This window comes from Diprion similis, chromosome 6 (assembly GCF_021155765.1).
Source record: "Diprion similis isolate iyDipSimi1 chromosome 6, iyDipSimi1.1, whole genome shotgun sequence".
NCBI classification, from domain to species: Eukaryota; Metazoa; Arthropoda; class Insecta; order Hymenoptera; family Diprionidae; genus Diprion; species Diprion similis.
In genome coordinates, this window is record NC_060110.1 from 12,778,483 (window position 1) to 12,797,001 (window position 18,519).

General features: G+C 34.2%; 2 protein-coding genes across 5 annotated transcripts; both read right to left on the minus strand.

The window, feature by feature from the left end:
* Window positions 1-986: 986 nt before the first annotated feature.
* LOC124406455 (max-like protein X) lies at window positions 987-3,230 on the minus strand. Of its 2 annotated transcripts, none has more exons than XM_046881868.1 (5): window positions 2,931-3,230; window positions 2,428-2,568; window positions 1,901-2,280; window positions 1,567-1,680; window positions 987-1,319 (listed from the first exon to the last, which is right to left on the minus strand). In XM_046881868.1, the coding sequence occupies exons 1-5, from the start codon at window positions 2,965-2,967 to the stop codon at window positions 1,263-1,265; spliced, it is 729 nt and encodes a 242-aa protein (XP_046737824.1). In that variant the 5' UTR covers window positions 2,968-3,230; the 3' UTR covers window positions 987-1,262. The 2 variants fall into 2 exon arrangements, with proteins under 2 accessions (XP_046737824.1, XP_046737822.1); XM_046881866.1 differs by lacking the exon at window positions 2,931-3,230 and adding an exon at window positions 2,700-2,915.
* A 3,689-nt stretch (window positions 3,231-6,919) lies between these two features.
* LOC124406454 (F-box only protein 28) lies at window positions 6,920-14,393 on the minus strand. 3 transcript variants are annotated; one of them, XM_046881863.1, is made up of 7 exons: window positions 14,118-14,393; window positions 12,220-12,405; window positions 10,833-11,114; window positions 9,373-9,621; window positions 9,013-9,208; window positions 8,544-8,908; window positions 6,920-7,816 (listed from the first exon to the last, which is right to left on the minus strand). In XM_046881863.1, exons 2-7 carry the CDS (start codon window positions 12,229-12,231, stop codon window positions 7,409-7,411), a joined length of 1,512 nt encoding a protein of 503 aa, XP_046737819.1. In that variant the 5' UTR covers window positions 12,232-12,405; window positions 14,118-14,393; the 3' UTR covers window positions 6,920-7,408. The 3 variants fall into 3 exon arrangements, with proteins under 3 accessions (XP_046737819.1, XP_046737820.1, XP_046737821.1); XM_046881864.1 differs by having other exon boundaries at window positions 6,920-7,783; window positions 14,118-14,391; XM_046881865.1 differs by lacking the exon at window positions 12,220-12,405 and having other exon boundaries at window positions 14,118-14,392.
* Window positions 14,394-18,519: the final 4,126 nt, after the last annotated feature.

Here is an 18,519-nt window from a genome sequence, read left to right on the forward strand (position 1 = left end):
CGCGTTCCATGATTCATTCATGGCAAAATCATATCTCACAGTACTTGAACCATATGGTTCCATAGGCTCATATGTATATGGGACATCAATTAATCATGTCGTTTGAGCGATACTCGAGCTGAAAATGGCCACTTACATGTTATATCGTGATGGTTGAAATCGATTGTTTCTATAACAAAAATGTGCGTGTATGCCGAAAGGAATAAACGTCAAAAGCATTATATTTCAATGTAAATATTTTTATTTTTGACTGAAACCAAGAATAGCACAGCTATTCCATGTAGATAAACATGTATACAACGTGGGTACATACATAACGGTTTATAGATTGTATTAATAAAAGAAAAACCTCCGAAAACGTGTAAAATTATCTATGAACGTACAACGCTGCAAAATGCGCTGCCCTGAAATCACTGTACATTTTAATTATTATTAATTGGCAACTAAAATTCTTTGCAATTGCTTGACGATAAAAGCAAAGTAATTGCCTTCTTTGGATGACTATGCATCTCTATTTTTTGCTTTCGATGTGAACTGTGTTTACGCATTTTAATGTTGATCGAAATCAACGATGCGCGCAGATTTTTCTTGTAAAAACTGATTTATGAATTGAAATAGAGATGATGTCCCTGTACACCTATGGCAGACTCGGAAACTTTTTCCCAGAAGTATACATTCCTGCTTTCTTTTTTTTTTATTTTAACGCCACCCGTATCTTAAGAATAGTAAGATCGCAATTTCATTCTCGAGAAATGGGAATATTTTTACTGATTGTTACAGCAAACAGATTTGAAACCAACTTGATATTGATCAACGTAAATTCTTCTCGAATAACAAAAACGTCAAATAATCAACTAAGTCGCATCAGTTGAAGCGATATATATGTGTATATCATTATATGTACAATATAGTAAGAGAAAATATAATACAACAGTATACATGCATAGTAATTGCAGCTTGTTTATGCAGTTATTCACAATCTGATATCCAATGGTGATCAATTATATTAGGTACTTATCACACGAGCTAGAATCACAAAGTTTGTCCCATTGCTTGAGAGCGAACAAGTGAACGGTACAACTGTATATATATTTATATTTATAATATGTTCTGGTAACTGAGAGGTAATTTGCAATAGGCTTCCATTAGCAATCACAGAAGTTCATTGGAATGGCTTGTTTTCTGAATTGCAATAGTACTTCAAGATCGTTGATCAACAATTGGAAGCATAAACATAATCTAAAGTTATGTTATACCATTGACTAGCTGATAGGATTGTTGAACTGCTGTAAAACGGATATTACCACTTCCCGAAGTGTCTGTAAGCAAATGTTACTTAATTAATTACTTATTTCATCATCTATATTACACACAATTCTCAATTCCATTCTGAATTATTTAAAAAAATAAGATTTCTTAGGTAATAATGTGAGCCTACTGTTGCCCTGAGCTGGTAAATCACGCGTTCTAGTTTTTAACGCAATTTATAAAATATATGAATACTCGATTGTTATCCTTTGCTTCATTTTCTCATTTTTAATATCAGAGCACAAATGTGGATCTTACCTGCGGTTTACAATGTTCCTCCAACCAACTGAATACGCAGGCTGATAATTCAGCAAAATTAGCTACTGAAACGTTGCTGAAAGTTTGAAATAGACGGTCCATAATTGCCTGAAACTGTACAAATGACAATGTAAGGTGAGTTCAAAGATTGCCTGTTATAAATCAAAAATTCTTAAATTAATATTCTTCACCTAAAACCAGAAATGGCTTTCAGTAATTACTTGCCGCAGCGAAACACTGCTAATGCTCTACTCAAGTTTAGATTGTTAGAATTATTTATGTCGTATTTGCATCAGACTACAGAATTGTACCAATTAGAACGGGACATAATTACCACTTGGAATTTAGCTTCATCTGAAACGCGTGCCTCGGCATGACCAGGCTGGGTCTGGTGAGCCTTGACGATTTGTTCATAATTGGTTTGCATTATCCTTAGTGCCACGACTTCTTTTCGAAGAGCATTACGTTCCTCCTCCTGTTTCTTCTTTTGTTGCAAGAGAAACTGTATATAGTCAATTGACTTCTGCAGAACTGTCGCCTTAGACAATTTGTAACCAGATGAATCTGTGTGCTGACAGGTAGGAACCAAGTCTTGAAGAGAGTCATAACCCTTCTTTATGGCATCTCTTCGCTTCTGTTCCGCCTGAGTATGAGCTTCCCTGCGACGTTCTTTGTAGCTTATTGTAGAATTTTTATTGTCGCTATCTTCGTCTTCTGAAAAACAATAAAATAGATCCTACAGTGAAACTCACCGGGGTGTATATCTGAAAATTTTCATATAGTCATTCAACAAACATTACCCTAGAGGAATAATAGGTCTTAAAAAAAATTATGGAAGTACAGTTTACTACGTTCTTTTACCAGTGTTATGTGCAGATGACGAAGGAGTATTGATGGAACCAGTACTACTGCATCGGGAAAAGGTATATCTTTCAGTAGGACTAGATGGCTCCAGTTTCATATCTCCATCCGATCCTGCTCCGCTGTGCATTGCCATTCCTTCTACAGCAAAAAAAGTTTCACGAGATTTAGTACACCAGGAGAAACTGACCAAAGGTAACAGTAATCACAAATATCATCAAATAATCGTGCACGTGAATCGTGCAGGCGAAATTGAAAAATAACCAAATTACCAAATTTTGAGAATAGTATGATACTATGCGGAAACGTGACCGTGGAAATGAATAAACCGAGTTTATCCCTGTCTCTAAGTGGGCTTGCTCCGTTGAGATACGTCAATAAGATTTCTAATCTGCAGTCAATAGCCTTGACACGAGTGTTGATTATTAGGATTATTTCGATAGAAAAAGAAGAGAACATGCAGAACAAAAAGTCAAGGAGAACTATCAAATACGAATACTTACGGGTTTCGTATCCGTCTTTGTACGGTAGATCGGCCATCGTGTTGATAAGATAAGTATTGCATACACGCACTCAGCAAAGTCGACTATATATTGGGCGCGATAACCTCAGATTGAAAATTTGTCGAACGTTGATAAAAGTCGGCGTAAATCATGTGGTATTGGATAAATTTGCAATATTTATCAACAATATGACGTGATAATTTTTCGAAGTAGACAATAACTTAGCTTTTTAGTACTCGTAACGTTGCTGACCACTTCTTGTTACCATTTCGTCGCGCCATCTTGACGAAACAGCTTTCATCGGGAATAAACGCAAAAACGCATAATGCGCCACGGTGTGTTCAACTGTTCACTATACGAACTGTCAAACATAACCACGTGCTCGAGTAGCAGACGAAAAGGACAGACCGAATTTTCATCCACCCTGTGACCTGTCTGGTGCACGATGCACAAGATTCAAATGTATACTCGATTCGCAACCTTTCGAGGTCAGTTTTTCGTGGCGTTGTAGATGTAAAAATTTTGTAATAAATCCAAAGAAGCTCGTAAGCTTGCACTGCAATTCGAGAAGTAACTAATAGATCGTATCATAAATAAATGAATGTTTTTTTACATAATTTCAAACGGTGAATATGCAAAATAGATAACGACCGAACCTATCGAATCGAAGACGGTATTTTCGAGGCATATCAATTTGGTACAACTTGATAAATAATAATTTCTTAGCAATTTGAGGATTCAGACATCTTAGAAATTAAAAAGGGTATTACCTGCTTTTCGCAATTAAACATTATGTGTAAGAGATTAAACACAGCGTTACGTTAAATTATTATTTATTATGTGATGTATCTAATATATATATTTACATTCGCTTTAGTACACATAAAACAAATATATGATAATATAATAGTTATAACTTTTTTTCGTTTTTTTTATTTTAGCTACACAGTTACTATTCTCGTTTCTCTGTGCAACTAACACGTTTTGTTTTATTCAATTCGAATTCAATTCATGTATTATTCTTACGCTAATTTGTTTAACTTGGTGTAAAATTGTGTGACATATGTGTTGCGTGTGTGTGTATGTTGTTTTCATGTAATGGAATTAATTGTCCCCCAGGCAAATGTTGCGTAATACGCTAAAATATTAATGAGTTTTAAAGTTCTGATATCTTCTCTACTTAGTCAATATGACTTTGGTCAATGAGCACGCTGGCTATTGCTTTACCCATGACAATTAGCAATAGTGTTCCAACTCTACATGTTTAACAAATATGGTGATGATTTTTTTAAATGAATTCATTAGCTTTTTATGAAAAGAGAAATCGCTTGATTCCAAGAAAAACATTTTGCTGTGCTCTCTGGTATACACAACCTAAATTCCTGCTAATTTCTAATGCTAATTGTGTATTTATCGTATTCTTTATTTTAAATACATTCAATATACTACTTGTATGTACAATATTATCATATATATATATTTTTTTTTTATACAGTACTATTTTAAAGGATTCAGAAGCCAGCATTGAGGAAACACCAAAAATGAAATCACAAACTATTCAATACGGTGTTCATATAACATAACAATACAGGTATATTGAGAAATCATAAGAGCGCGATAAAGTTTGCTTGAATGGTAGTTCGTATATGAACGTATAACTTGAGATCATGTAAAATTCACCTGCAATAGAATTATGCTATTATTCATCACTTCGGATTTTAGAAATAGAATTCGAATTGGGACATCAATATTGGGTTCGAAATTCAATTCCATGCAAGTGTACGAGGATAATTGATCATGAGGATAATTTTCAACTAAAATCGCCAGTCTTTTCGAGTAAAACATAATATATGAAGTTTAGTCTAAACATTTAAAGAAAAATCGGTACATAAATGAAGTAACTAAATTTTTAATGTATAAATTGGTTTCAAACCATAAATTAACGAGCTCGCAGCGTTGCTTGATGAGGTAATTATTCATTACTGGTCTCTGAGATCTTTTTTACAAAACATTAGATAAAATTCACACATTTTCTAGCCAAAACCGCCCTACGTGAATTTTGTCTGAATAAAGGTCACTTTCCCGCGATATAAATCGATAAAGCATCACATATAGTAATAAAATTTCATCACTTTTAAATTTAGTTTTTTTTACCTTTTCGTTTTATTTCTCGTTTGACATTGATAAAAAATTATATATTTTGATAATTACTTTACTATTAATAATTATTAATTATATCTTATTGTTCCATTAGACTTTAAACTAAAATGCTCCATAGCCTTTTCTTTATATTTGTATATGTATATATTATACATAGATTTGTATATATATGTATATACATATATACAAATATATATATACATTATATGTATATATACATATAGAAATATAAAGTATATTCATTATTAATTATTATCAATATTCAATTTATCTTATTGTAATGATCAGTAATAATATTAACTCACAATTACTAGTTATATTATTTTTATTTACTAATTTTTTTTCTTGAGAATAATTACCATTGGTAATCAGTGCAAAATAGACAAATAATTAACTGTTCTATATTCACGTACATTCAGAGTAAGTGCAAAAATGACTACCAAGTATGAAACGACTTTTGGGGCGTACCTATTTGAGTGAGCATTAAGTTCTCTGTTTATGGAAAATCAAAATTCTTAGCAGGCAAAAGTGGTTAATCAAAGTATTGCATTTAGCAGTAGTATCTATCACTCTCTCGCGATATTTTCTCAGATCAGTTGCTTGAGGCTGTTGTATTATATTGGATAAGATTTGGTACTATAAAATATTTTGATTTCATACAATTCTCTTGTTGTCTCGCCACCATCTGGTCGAATGAATAAATTTATGAATGGGGGAATAAACAGTACGTATAAATTATCATCGTATTTAAGTGAATCTTAGATATCATTCATCGACAATAATTAATATGAACCACAATGAATCAATTTAATTTCAAACTAGTTCTGTAGCTATCGACTGAACCGAACTTTCAGCCATAGACATCCGATATTCTTGACTGAAAATTCGAAGCTATATTACTGAAAGCTGTGTTCAATTCACAGTCTGTATATGTCGTTGTATCTATAATCACACGCTAGACGCTCTGTCAATATGCAATGAAAGGAAAACTTGCAATTCTTTGATTACACCAATGTTTCTCGATCATATAAATTAATAATTTTCTACTAATAATCTGCTTTGAAATGGATAAAATCCAAATTTCCCGCAAGAGACGGAGCATATAATGGACTGATATGAGTGTCGGTTTGATCTTAAGTAGCTGTATTAATCAGTCTCACTCAACCCCTCAGGTACTGATCATTGCATTGAAAAAACATTCTCAAACCTTGTTGGTTACAAAGTAACGACAATTTTTGCATCAAATTTTCTTTGCTCTTTGTTAAGTAGGTTTGTTAATAAAACAATATGAGCAGACAAAGGCACATCTCCCGGAATTTTATTACATGGCTCATGATCGGATTTAGCTTGTGAAACAACAGTTGAACAGAAATTAATCCCTTCGTACAATTTTCAGCAACTTGTAATGAAAGCGGCATATTTCACCTCGAGACCCGGTTTTATCTCAGGGCATGAAAATTGTTCAAGGAAGAAAATCCAGAAATACTTCGTTTTCGAAGAAATAGGTAATTATACATGTATGTTTTCAACAAGACTCTAATATTATTTTTTTCCATATGGCCGTCCCCGTACTGTCCTAAATGTTTAACGAAACTCATTAGAATTAACGGCTGTTTTTATACTTCACCAAAAAATATATCACTGAAAATCAGGTAAAAATTGGTGCATGTTAAGTCGCCAAAGAAAATAGAAGGTTTGCGGAATGTGATGAGATGGTAATACAATCAACATCCGTTACTTTGAAAGGGTATTCAATGTTAAATGCAATGACAAAACCGGTTTTAGTGAAGTAACGGACAGACCGATAAACAAGCACAGTGTCAATAAACGCAAGTAAAAAATGAATCCTTCGTGACTTTTGATATTTACGGATGTTCAAACATCAGAATCAGAAATAACAAATAGGAATCTTTCCTTTATCGACATTCTTCTATTTTCATCGGGTGCCTTGATAATAATAATATTCTTATCCTTATAGAGGACCTGAACAAAGTCTGTATACATTATGTTTTAACAGTATTCAACAAAAAGTATTATTTTATCAGCCCATATGACACGTTACACTGTAAGAAGATGGGCACAAGCATAATAAAAATACCAAAAAATCTCAACTTAATATTCATTGCTGAGCCTGTAGAGCAGCAATCTATAAAACTACAGCCAAGAAACTGTTGATCAAGATATTTTAGCAAGAATATTGTTAATTGGTTTGATTTGTCTAAGTTCATTGCTACATAATGGTATACAGAATTTTGATTGTTACAGATCCAATATGATCAAGATGTTTGTTAGATATTTGTACCATGGTCAGAATTGATTTAGATTTTTGAGCGTTTAGCCTGACGAGATTTTGACGAACGTCGCGGCTTCTTACATGCATCACTTGGCATATCATCAGCAGAAGATTTTCGTTTAGTCAAGCTAGATGGTGCTGGTGCTTTTGGTGGTGCCATTTCCACAGGTGCTGGATGACTCAGAAGAATCGGCATCATTTCTGTGCAGGGGCTACGAGCCTCTGTTATTGGAACAAAATCTAGGGTTTCTCCCAATGCTTCTGGCAAGACACCTTGGTTTGCCAGAGCCTGCAGATCCTCCGTCGGCATCGGCATCGATTGTCCGCATCCAACACAAGCCGGAATAGCCGGTGATTTAGAACGCCAATATTGTAGCTCTGTTTTGCACTTGTTTAGTTCCTGTAGAATATTCACGTGACAGAGATGATGATCCTGAGAAATTTTATGCTTAGGCAACTATCTTGTCTAGTGAAATGCAATAACATTCACATAATTTATCCAAAACCGAAATAAAAAAAGAATAAATTGTAAATAAAAAAAAAAAAAAAATCTTTATGATACGGCATAAGATTTCAATATTTCTAAACATTACCGTGCTTAGGACCATTTCATGGCATGATTTAATGGGCCATGCATATTTAAAAGGAGCAAATTCCATATAACTTGGTTGCATGAATAATTGATTGGGTAATAAGAAATGTAAGAATTTCTGTAGTTGAAATTGGAATTTCAATCAGTAGATTTTCAGAACCGCTAAGATTGATTTTCTTTTTCTTTTGCTGATGCATCACACACGTACCTGTGCTAATATTGTATATAGACATACAATTTTTTCCGCATAGTAACAGATTAAGATAGTATTGTAAATCTGAATAACAAAGCTGATGCTAACAGAAGAGGATTGCAACCAAACCTGCTAATGTTCATGAAAATAAGGTGGCAAAGTCTGACAATCAAAATTTTGTCAAATACCTTGAACCTCTGATATTTCTATAAGTAGAATTATAAAAACGAACTGCATTATTCTATACTTGAGAAATTTAACGCGATCGACTGCTAACTCTCATCTCTAGATTTAGCTTTATACCTGAATAGTTAATGAAAACTTAAAATGGTTGTCTTATCGAGTCTATTTGAAAAACGATGTTAATAACTATACCTGTAGAAGAGTGCTAAACTTCCGTGAAGTCTCTTCATTCTTCTTATCATTATCATCAAGTCGGCTAGCATATTCTAAAATTTGTTTTTGCTGCTCAGCTATCTTCGCTTTGCAGCCACGCAAATCTCTGCGCATCAATGTCAATTGGCTGTTGTATCGCTTCATTCCCTGTTTAATTTTTCTTATGCGTTTGCGCAAGACCATATTAGATTGCGGAGGCGCGACGTTGGACTCCAACAAACCAGGATCATCAGAAGAATGGGGCGGCGAGCCTTCGCCCCCACTACTTCCACCACCTTTGCCTCCTCCGGTACTCAAAGGTGCAGAATCCAGGCACATAAATGGTTTGCTTACATTACTAGGAGCTGTAATTTTATTAACTTAATTGTGATTTTATCAAATAAATATATATCAGGCAAAATTGAAATGTAATTCTTAAATTCATTTTAGTTTGTAATAAATAACTTACAGGAAAAGGTGCCTGCGAGATCAAGAAAATCAGTTCCAAAGTACGGTATTTCAGGGAGAGTGGGTTCTAAGCGCTCTTTGAAGTACTCCATTGCCATTGTACTAAGGTCAAACAATTCATCAGTCACTTTGTAAGGCCGAGCCAGCTTTGGAGTAACTCGTATGTAATGTAAAATACGATACACCTCATCCAAAATCTAGGAAACAAATAATCAAACGTATTATTTTATTATCATTATTTCCAATTGGCTTTCATGCTGATTGACGATTTCAAGGTGCTCCCAGCATAAAGTTCGTACACAACTGATCATTATTTTCAATGCTCGACTAGTAAGGGATGAGACTTGGATGTTTTAATTACCTCTCCTGGAAAGAAACAACAATGTTTGCGTTCTATGTGCTTTCCAAAGCTCATCTGTAGGAGAGTAAGTCGCATATGCAAGGTCTCTATAATATCAGATTCGCAAGCCAATGGATGATTTCGTCGAGCGGATTCCCGTCTTGGCATTTGTGCTTTAATTGCCTGAAAACGGCAGAGCATTTGTGTTTGGAGACGTTGAAAAGTTGAGCTGAGAATAGACCCGCACACTCGATCCATCTGATGGCACACCTGAGAAAAATAATTGGAAATAACAGCTGTTACTAAAAATGGAATGGAATTTTTCAAGATGTAATGCCTCAATCAACATAGTTTCAGAGAATGCGGACTATAAAAATAAAAAAAATTGTCCAAGTAATGTAATGGACTTTGACAGGCTGGATTCGACCATAAAAATCGTTGGAACAACAAGAAGTAGGTAACAATGATATTATGCAATTGACATGTTGAGTCAAAGTTTTCAACAACTATGAGCGAAATTTTTTCATTTTAAAATGTATATAATAAATTATAAGTTTCAGAAGTCAATGAAGTAATGAATCAAATAGGATGTTGAATAAGTTTGAGACAGTATTGGCAAAAAATGACAAAGGTATTAAAATTGTACTTACATCAGATTTACACTCATGGACAAACACAATTTTTACTTTTACAAAACGACATTACCTAAATCCTGATACTTTTATGAGGTTGGTGAGTAAGCTGTTTTTGCCATTACAAGCATCAATAACATTGTTTCTATGACTGATTCTGATTATATTGGCAATGTGGACAAATGTAATGCATCCGTCTTTCACGATGCAGGTTTGAGGTGAGGTATGGAGAACAATACATAGATTTCCGATTTTTGATAAAATACGTGCTTCTTCGAAATTATATTGCTTTCATACAAGTACACTAAATCAAGTTTATTTATATCGTAATTGTAACTTATGCAGTACAAAATTTGAAAAAAAAACAATTAAAAAAAAACACAAAACCACTATTAGTGGCGCTCTCCATTTTGTCAATCTCTTTTGGACAAAAAAAATAGAATGCAATTCACTACTTACAATGCTGTACTCAAGATTTTATAATATTTCCACATATGAATTGATACTGCCGATTTAAAATTGACAAGACTTTCTGCATCCGACTGAAGTATGATTATCTTATGCGAAAAATTTCATTAAATTTTGTGAATACTGGGCGATTATACTATTTGACTTGAGTTTAGAAAGAATAACGACTTTATATGGATAATTTCACCCAATGCATAACACATCTATAAGAACATTTTCGATTAAAAAATATATCCGTTCTTGTTATCAGATTATTTCTGGTTATGGTATTGTAATTGCTTGACGTCTGGTCTCTTATTGAATGAAAAAATACAGGCAAGTATGAAAAAATAATTTTCCTGTTGTAATAAATGAATAAAAAAATAAGATAAATATACTTACGGGACGCAAGTGGGCAATGGTATTGAAGTCAAGATAGCCAAGTATTTTCTCCTGAATCTCAACAGGCAGATCCAAGAGATGAGTGTTCAGAGGAGGCGTGCTTTCTGCAACTTGAGCTGTAGATGACTGTCCCGACTGCGTTTGCACTTGACTCTTGCGAGGTATGCCAACATCCCCAATGCCATCACCGACCGCACTTCCACCATTACCACTTCCCACACTGCTCATCTGACGTGTGGAGACCATTGTTTCTATTGTGGAACTGCACAATTCGTCAGGTACCTTAAATGAATATGTGATGTTAGTCCTGTTGAACACGAATTCAGAGTGAACTGTGATGACATGTCCTTATTGAAAATTCTCAATTCATCGATCACCTTTCAAGTAAACAACATATGTGATGTTTACAATAATTATTTGAAATTTTGTATAATTTGGTCTTATTTTAACCGTCCTATGAGGTATTTCTAAAGTCACATGTACTTCAGAGGATTTATCCAAGCAGGGGGCCGCTTAATATCCACCCCATGCCAAGAAGGAGAGAAATTTTAGATACAACCTAGGGGAGACTCTTGCAACAGGAATCATTGAAATATTTTGTGGTCTAGGTGTATTGTATAAACACTCTTGGTGAGAATTCAGAGTATTTGCATGACTACATATGCTTTCAGGAATAATATAATGATAAATTGACCCAAACGTAAAAAAATACAATACTATTTACTTAGTTATATGTATTTGAAATGACATTGTTTCTTTAGCCGTACTATAAATCAAGCACAGTTTCGCAATCCTGTGAACTGAAATATATATAAATCATCTGAACTTTATTGTACCATTTGAATTCCTAATAGATTATCTTGAATATTTACAACAGTATAATTTATGCTGATATGTGTATAAAATATTCAATTTTTATTTGTAGATGATCTGGAGTATACAAATTTGTGTCATTCGAAATAGTTTGTACGTAACAAACTTCAGAAAACTAATATTGTCGATCGGTTTATTAACGTTCGTATCAATTAATGAAATAAAATTTGTGTTTGTATTGTGAAATTTGATAAGGTTGAAGTTCGTAACGTTAATGCATCGGTATGTTGTTAGGAAAAATCGTTATTTCGCGAGTTTATGAATATCTTAAATTCAGCAAAGTGTAACAGAGCAACACATATCCATGTGGGTAGTATAACTATAAAATTATTTGTGTTTGCATGTTCCGTTATGTAAACATTACTAACTTCCACCTCACAAAACATGTGCCACAGTCATATTTTTATGTTCATTCTAATAAAGAGGTGTAAGGTTTACCTTCCACAGTATGGAAAGAATGTATGTCTAATATAATTTTGTGTTGAATTTATACTAATAAACTGTTTCGAATTACTAGAAGTTCCATCTGGATGATATCTGCCAGGCAAAGACTTGGCCAATTCGCCCCTTAGCAGCAGTAGCCATAGCTTCACGAGATCTATGCCACCTTGGCTAATATCTTCAGGTGGCAAGGCTACACAGGCAGCTTGTTTAACCTTCCTGCTCAAATTTGTTGCTGGTTCAGGTTCTTGGTGTCTTTCTATAAATAATTTTCTTGGCTGACGTTATCGACGCTAAATCAGCAAATTGATTATTATGCGTGATGTCAAGTTAAACGATAATTGGACATTGAAATTTGATGCGGCTCAAAAGACCTTCCCAATTTGTATCCCAAGCTCCCTTTAATGCGTGAAATAATATTTCCAAGTTCGTTTTATGTCAAGGATTAGTTGGCATGGTGCCATACCATTAATAATGGATATTAGTAATCAAAGAGATGCTAATTCAAGCCTGACAGGAATGATTTCTGCTTTAAATTTGTTTTGAACAATTTATACAAAAATGGAATTATTACAATTCCATTTTGTGCGACTAGTAGCTCCTTCACATTTCTTCTTGTACCATCTTAATATTTTTATCAAACACTTTGAGTTGAAAAAAATTGTACATTTTTGTCATGCAGAAAAAGCAACTTTGTGACCAATGTAGGTAAGTTTTGGCAGCAGGAAAAGAAGTCCCCCATTCCCCTTTCACAAGATTAGACAAAATGCTTGGTTATTACTGTAAATTTGTGTAGTGTAATTAGATGCAGGGTCACCTAGTGTCAAGGCAAACGAAGTATCGTGACTATTGCCAAAGGGATATATATCACTACCAAGTCTGTAGATAGAAACAAAACTTCTGATGTTGAATAAATACCGCATTGATTAACATTTATTCCAATATTCATAGCAGATACAAAGAACCACACGGGTAGTACTGAAAAGAGAAAGATAAAATTGCTTTTAGACCATAAAATTTCAGTGAACCAGTTATTTTTTTCTTTTTGTCTGCTATAAGTCCGTGCAAGACAAATGAATCAGGTTAATTTTAGTATGCATGTGTTGCCAGCTAATGTATACAAAGAACTCTCACAATTAGCAGGAAGATTAAACATGGTTTCAATTGATGTTGGAGAAGTTATGAAGCGATATGTGCTTTTGTTATACAGGTTAAATTTTCGGTGTTATTGGGTGCATAAGGATCTTCTCAAGTATTTAGCAGAATAATTTTCAAACATATTATTTATTGATTGCCATTGTGTGCTAAGTACAATAATTTAAATAAAATCTATTTTATATCACACACCGATTACATAAGAATGGGATAATATTATGTACATACATACGTGGATTACAAGTTGAATATAAAACTTTGATGATTAATTTCGTGAAATGCATTCGCATTAAATTGTATGTTTCGTGAAAAAAATGAGAAGAGGAAAAAAAATGTAAGACTTTTACAAAATTTCGTAAGATACGTATTTGACGCGACGAGTCGTCGATCTGTAAATAGCTTTTTTTTATTCAAGATTTTCTACTGGAATATCTCCACAGCTTGCTAGAGAACAGAGAGCTTGGGCATAATAGAACGTATATGAAAGTGGTTAACTCTTTGGCTTTTTACCGCCATAAAAATTCTGAAACATATTTATGCTGCACGATTAATTACACTTGGCAAAATAAGCAGAAACATTGAATCGATAGATATTTATTATCACGTTAATGTTCATTAATCGCGCCATAGTTCGCATACTTGATACTGTTAAAGACATAAATAAAGGAAAAAATTCACGGAACATGGAGGAAAGTTATAAAAAAAATACACATATAAAACGGCGGAGATACGGAATTGCAGAAATGAGATGAATGTATACGTTTTAGACAGGTACAAAAGTTGGTTCAAAAATGGTCGTAGCTCTCTCTCGCTTACCTTTACCCCAAACAGAAAATGATCACTGCATCGACGTTGCTGTTTCCAGCGACATTTTGACGGCCCTCGCGTTACTCTTCCGCACCCCTTTAGACGGTGTTTCAATTTCCGTTCTTATAAAATGGTAAAAAAAACCTCGCGACGGTTAAACGAGGTGTATAATTTCGAGACGAGTCCAAGGCTTTCAATAATGAATTTCCAATTTTCTGCAACCCAGAACCGTCAAGCAAATCACAATCAACCGTGCAACTCCAAAGCGCGGATTGCGCAAACTCATTGGTCGGATACGCGGTTCTTTCCAATGAACGGAGGTGCGAGTCGCTCTTATTCTATCCCGAAGCCTGTGGCATCAGTGCTGCCACTACCTGGAAAAGAAACAGGCATTTCATCCGCAACTATTCGCTACTCCGTACGTTCTCTTATCATTGGCTCACACCATTGTCAGCGGTTTCAAGTCTGTATTAGGCTACTGTATAATTAACTAACTTCTTGTCGTCCTGCCCAGGTGTTCGCTACTAGCAATGAATAACGGAACACATCCAAATGCAGAGGGGTCGATTGTGTCAATATTATTACTAGATTATCACGTGGGTCGTTTTAGTAGGCCAATAGCGTTGTAGTTTAAAGCCGAATTGTAATGGGACTCTAGTAACAAAAGCAGCACTATCAACCCCAAAAAGTGAAAGTCCCTAGCTCGTCGCTGGGTGAGAATCCGCAAAACGGCAAAGGTCATCGCACTGACTTTCGTCAGGAAAAAAACACATGCAATAGGTAGGGGGATAGGACAGATCAGGAGAGCCAGGGGATAGACTCTGCCTTGGGTTGTGGCACCAAACGACCGTCGACCGCAGACCCGGCATCTGAGAGTAAAACTTTCAACTATCACTTGATTAAGTGTTTCCCCACGGTTATTATCATTGACGATAGCAAAAATATATGCCACTTAATCTGAATTATTTATGAACCAAGAATAATGCATTATAATAGTCAGGAATCTAAATTATTTGGATGTCGTCTGATAAATTTGTATACAGAGAATGAAAATCCAGTTTACATTTCATTCGGAATCGGTTCGTTGAACCGTTATCTAAACGGCTCGCTCCCTAATGGTGAATAGTTATTAGATAAAGCGTTGTAAATTTTTTTACAAAATAATTAAAGGTTCTTTCATTGAATTTTCCTAATTCGTTTCGGGAAATTATCTTTTTTTCGTGACGATGTTGATGAATTATTATAGTCGTGATTCGGGTCATACGAAAATGAAAATATAGATAACTTTGAATTACTTGTCCGGCATTGTTTTGTGATTCTACTTCGCAATTTTTCTCCCATTTTTTATAATTATATTTCCTTGTGAAAATTCAGACAGAAGGCACAAACAAATTCCCTGAATTGTTGTTTATTTTTTTTTCTTCGCAGTATGACAATTCGAAGACTTGATGTAGTACGACCTGGGCGACAGTGTGCTCTCAGTAGAATACTACATTTACGGTTGGCGAATGAAACATATTTTTTATATTATAACAATTATCCATTTACTACTTACGATAATTTTTTACTTGGTTCACATCTGTTTGAACAATTAACCGCAATTATACGCAATATTGAGTTAGTATTTCCATAGAAAGAATTATCGAATATACTTAGGTAATTCTATTTCATAAAGAAGAAGTATTTACTATGAAAACTTCGTGCATTGCCATAATTATTTTATCAGTATATTGTTACAGTAAAAATTACATCAATTTTCGATGTATAATTGATAAACTATCGTATTCAAGTTACATTCAAATTTGCTTGCAGGTTTATGTGAGTTTAAACGTTGATTAAAAAAATCTCATAAAATAAATGCGTCACTCAAGACTTTTTCACCTCAAAGAAATATGTACGAGCTTCAACACCTCACAGTAATTAAGCCTGGTTACCGTTTGCACTGAGTATTATGTAAATTGAAGGAGAAAGAATGTCAGTTTCTATATTATGTGAAATTGAAGTAAGGCAAGACATTCTTTAGATAAAGCTGTTCATTCTTTGCGGATGTTAAAAAGGCTACTGTTTAAGTATGCTTATGAAACCATTAAAGACCGTAATTACACGGTGATATAGACTGTATAGAAGGCGCATCCAAACACCGTTAGCACAAAAGATGATATTGAAAAAGACATTCGAAGGTTAAGGTGCAGGTATTGTGAAATTTCGGCACTGGAGAAAAATGGTGCCGATAGTTTAAGAACAAAAAGGTATATACGTAGTATATAACGCAACGTAATAACTATATATTATGATTTTTTCAACTTATTTACCCACAATGTGGAAATGTTTAAGTATAATATCACATACAATTTGTTTTCCAACATCGTACCCCATAAGAAATGTATCACGATTTCAAAAGAAGTTTTACAAGCAAAGATTGTGCTTTCAGGTAACATCAACCATTCTCTTGATTTCTAAGAAGCTTGCATCATAATTCTGCCCAAGTATTCACTCATTGAACAGCTTGCAGAATCCGATTCGTGCTGCGTTACCCGTAAGCTGACTCTAACAATAACTAGATTGTGACTAGCATAATTGAATCGTTTAGTACTATTTAAAAAAATTTCTAAGCTATCTATATTTTCCAATAATTTGTACATCTATATGTGACACGCTGAGAAGCTAGGCAGTGTAATATTAAGGAATTTACTGCAATGGGTTGATCACTTTGTAAAAGTAATGAACATTTCGGTTATGGAGGTAACACGTTATCTAGCTATCGTTGCATGTAAAGTAAATAATTCACACCTCGGTATAAAAAAAAGTACCGATCAATTCGACAACCAAGAATCACTTCCACAGACATAGAACTGTATTACAGAAATTTTATGAATGTTGGCGAAAAAAACGTGCCGGAGTTGTGAGTAAATGTAGGACGGTGCAGCGGCGTCGACAATTATCATGTACACCAATAAGATCTCGGTACCTTTACAGAGAACAAATAAGAAATTGGACGTGTCGACCTTACAGAATTTAATGAACACGTTTTTACCGACATCGTCCGCTTTCCCGTTTCACCTTGTACCTAGTTTTTTCTTCCGCAGATAATAGCATTATTTTATATTGGCTTACATTGAAAAACGTTCTTGCGATAATTGAATGTTGTTGGAGAAAAGTATCGAGCAATAAGTTTTGAGTATTTATACACCCGTGGGTACAGAATAATTATACAGTGCATATACGTAGTTGCTCGATTTCAAAAGTCATCCTATGTATTTAGCATAAGCCTAAAATAACCGACGTCGTACATCATTTCATCTAGGTTTATGGCGGCATAACAACAATGTATATCTAACATAAGATAATCTGTTGCCTTAACTTTTTATCGGATTCGTAACAATAAATTGGCGTGGGACTTTTGCCTTGCCATATTATATTATTTTTTTCGCAATTATTTTGAAGCTATGATCTACGTTATATTCAGGCATCAATATTTGTAAATGAACCGTAAAAGGTCAGTTTATTCAAACAATAAAAAGTACAAGCTAATTTTCTGCTCCATATAAATGTCCAGGTGTCTAGTCACGCGATCCGTAGCCGTTTCTCGGCAAAACCACACGTCTGGTGCTATGATAATGACACGTTGAAATCGACATGCTTCAATTAGTCACGTGCTGAAAAATCAAATAGGAGTTTCATGATCTTGGAATCAAATAAATAATTCTGAGTATCAGGCACTTTCAAAAATTTACAACGAAACATCATTATCGTTGTTGACACCAGTGCAAACGTGTTAATTAATACATACGAAAGAAAACAACTTCCGTACTTTTAAACACAAATCTGAAATTAGAGTTCTCTATCGAAAAATTCATCTCGATTTGACCAACTTGGCGTTCATGCACTAAACAACTTTTCCTGTCCATTTATACCTATTGCTTATTAACACTTTCTGCGCTGAGTCAGCAGACCTTCTTTACCTGATTATCAATGAATAAATAAAGAGAGGTGCCAAATCAAAAAGTCAATGAACTATTCTACTTTTCTCACAAGTTTGATGAATAAATTGCTTGTCCCATTCAACAGAACTTCACAAGTACTTGGGTTGTTACTTCTGAGTCTTCAACTGGACGAAATAGAATGCCGCAGTTGAAAACCGAAGTTACTTATTCAGTAAGTTAAGTAAATCAACGATCTAGACGAAGCTCACGACGTGCGCGTTTTAGTCCATAATTTGCACACATACGGAAAAGTATGTACATTTTTTTATATTTCCTCACTTTCGTATTAATTTACGTTTTTACACAACTCTTAGAGCTACAAGAACTTTGTCTGTAATATAGTTTAAAATTTTGAATAGCTTTAAAGTTCTAAAACGTATAATTAGAACGCTACACCTGAACTTCTGGTGCCACTGTTTGTAAAATTA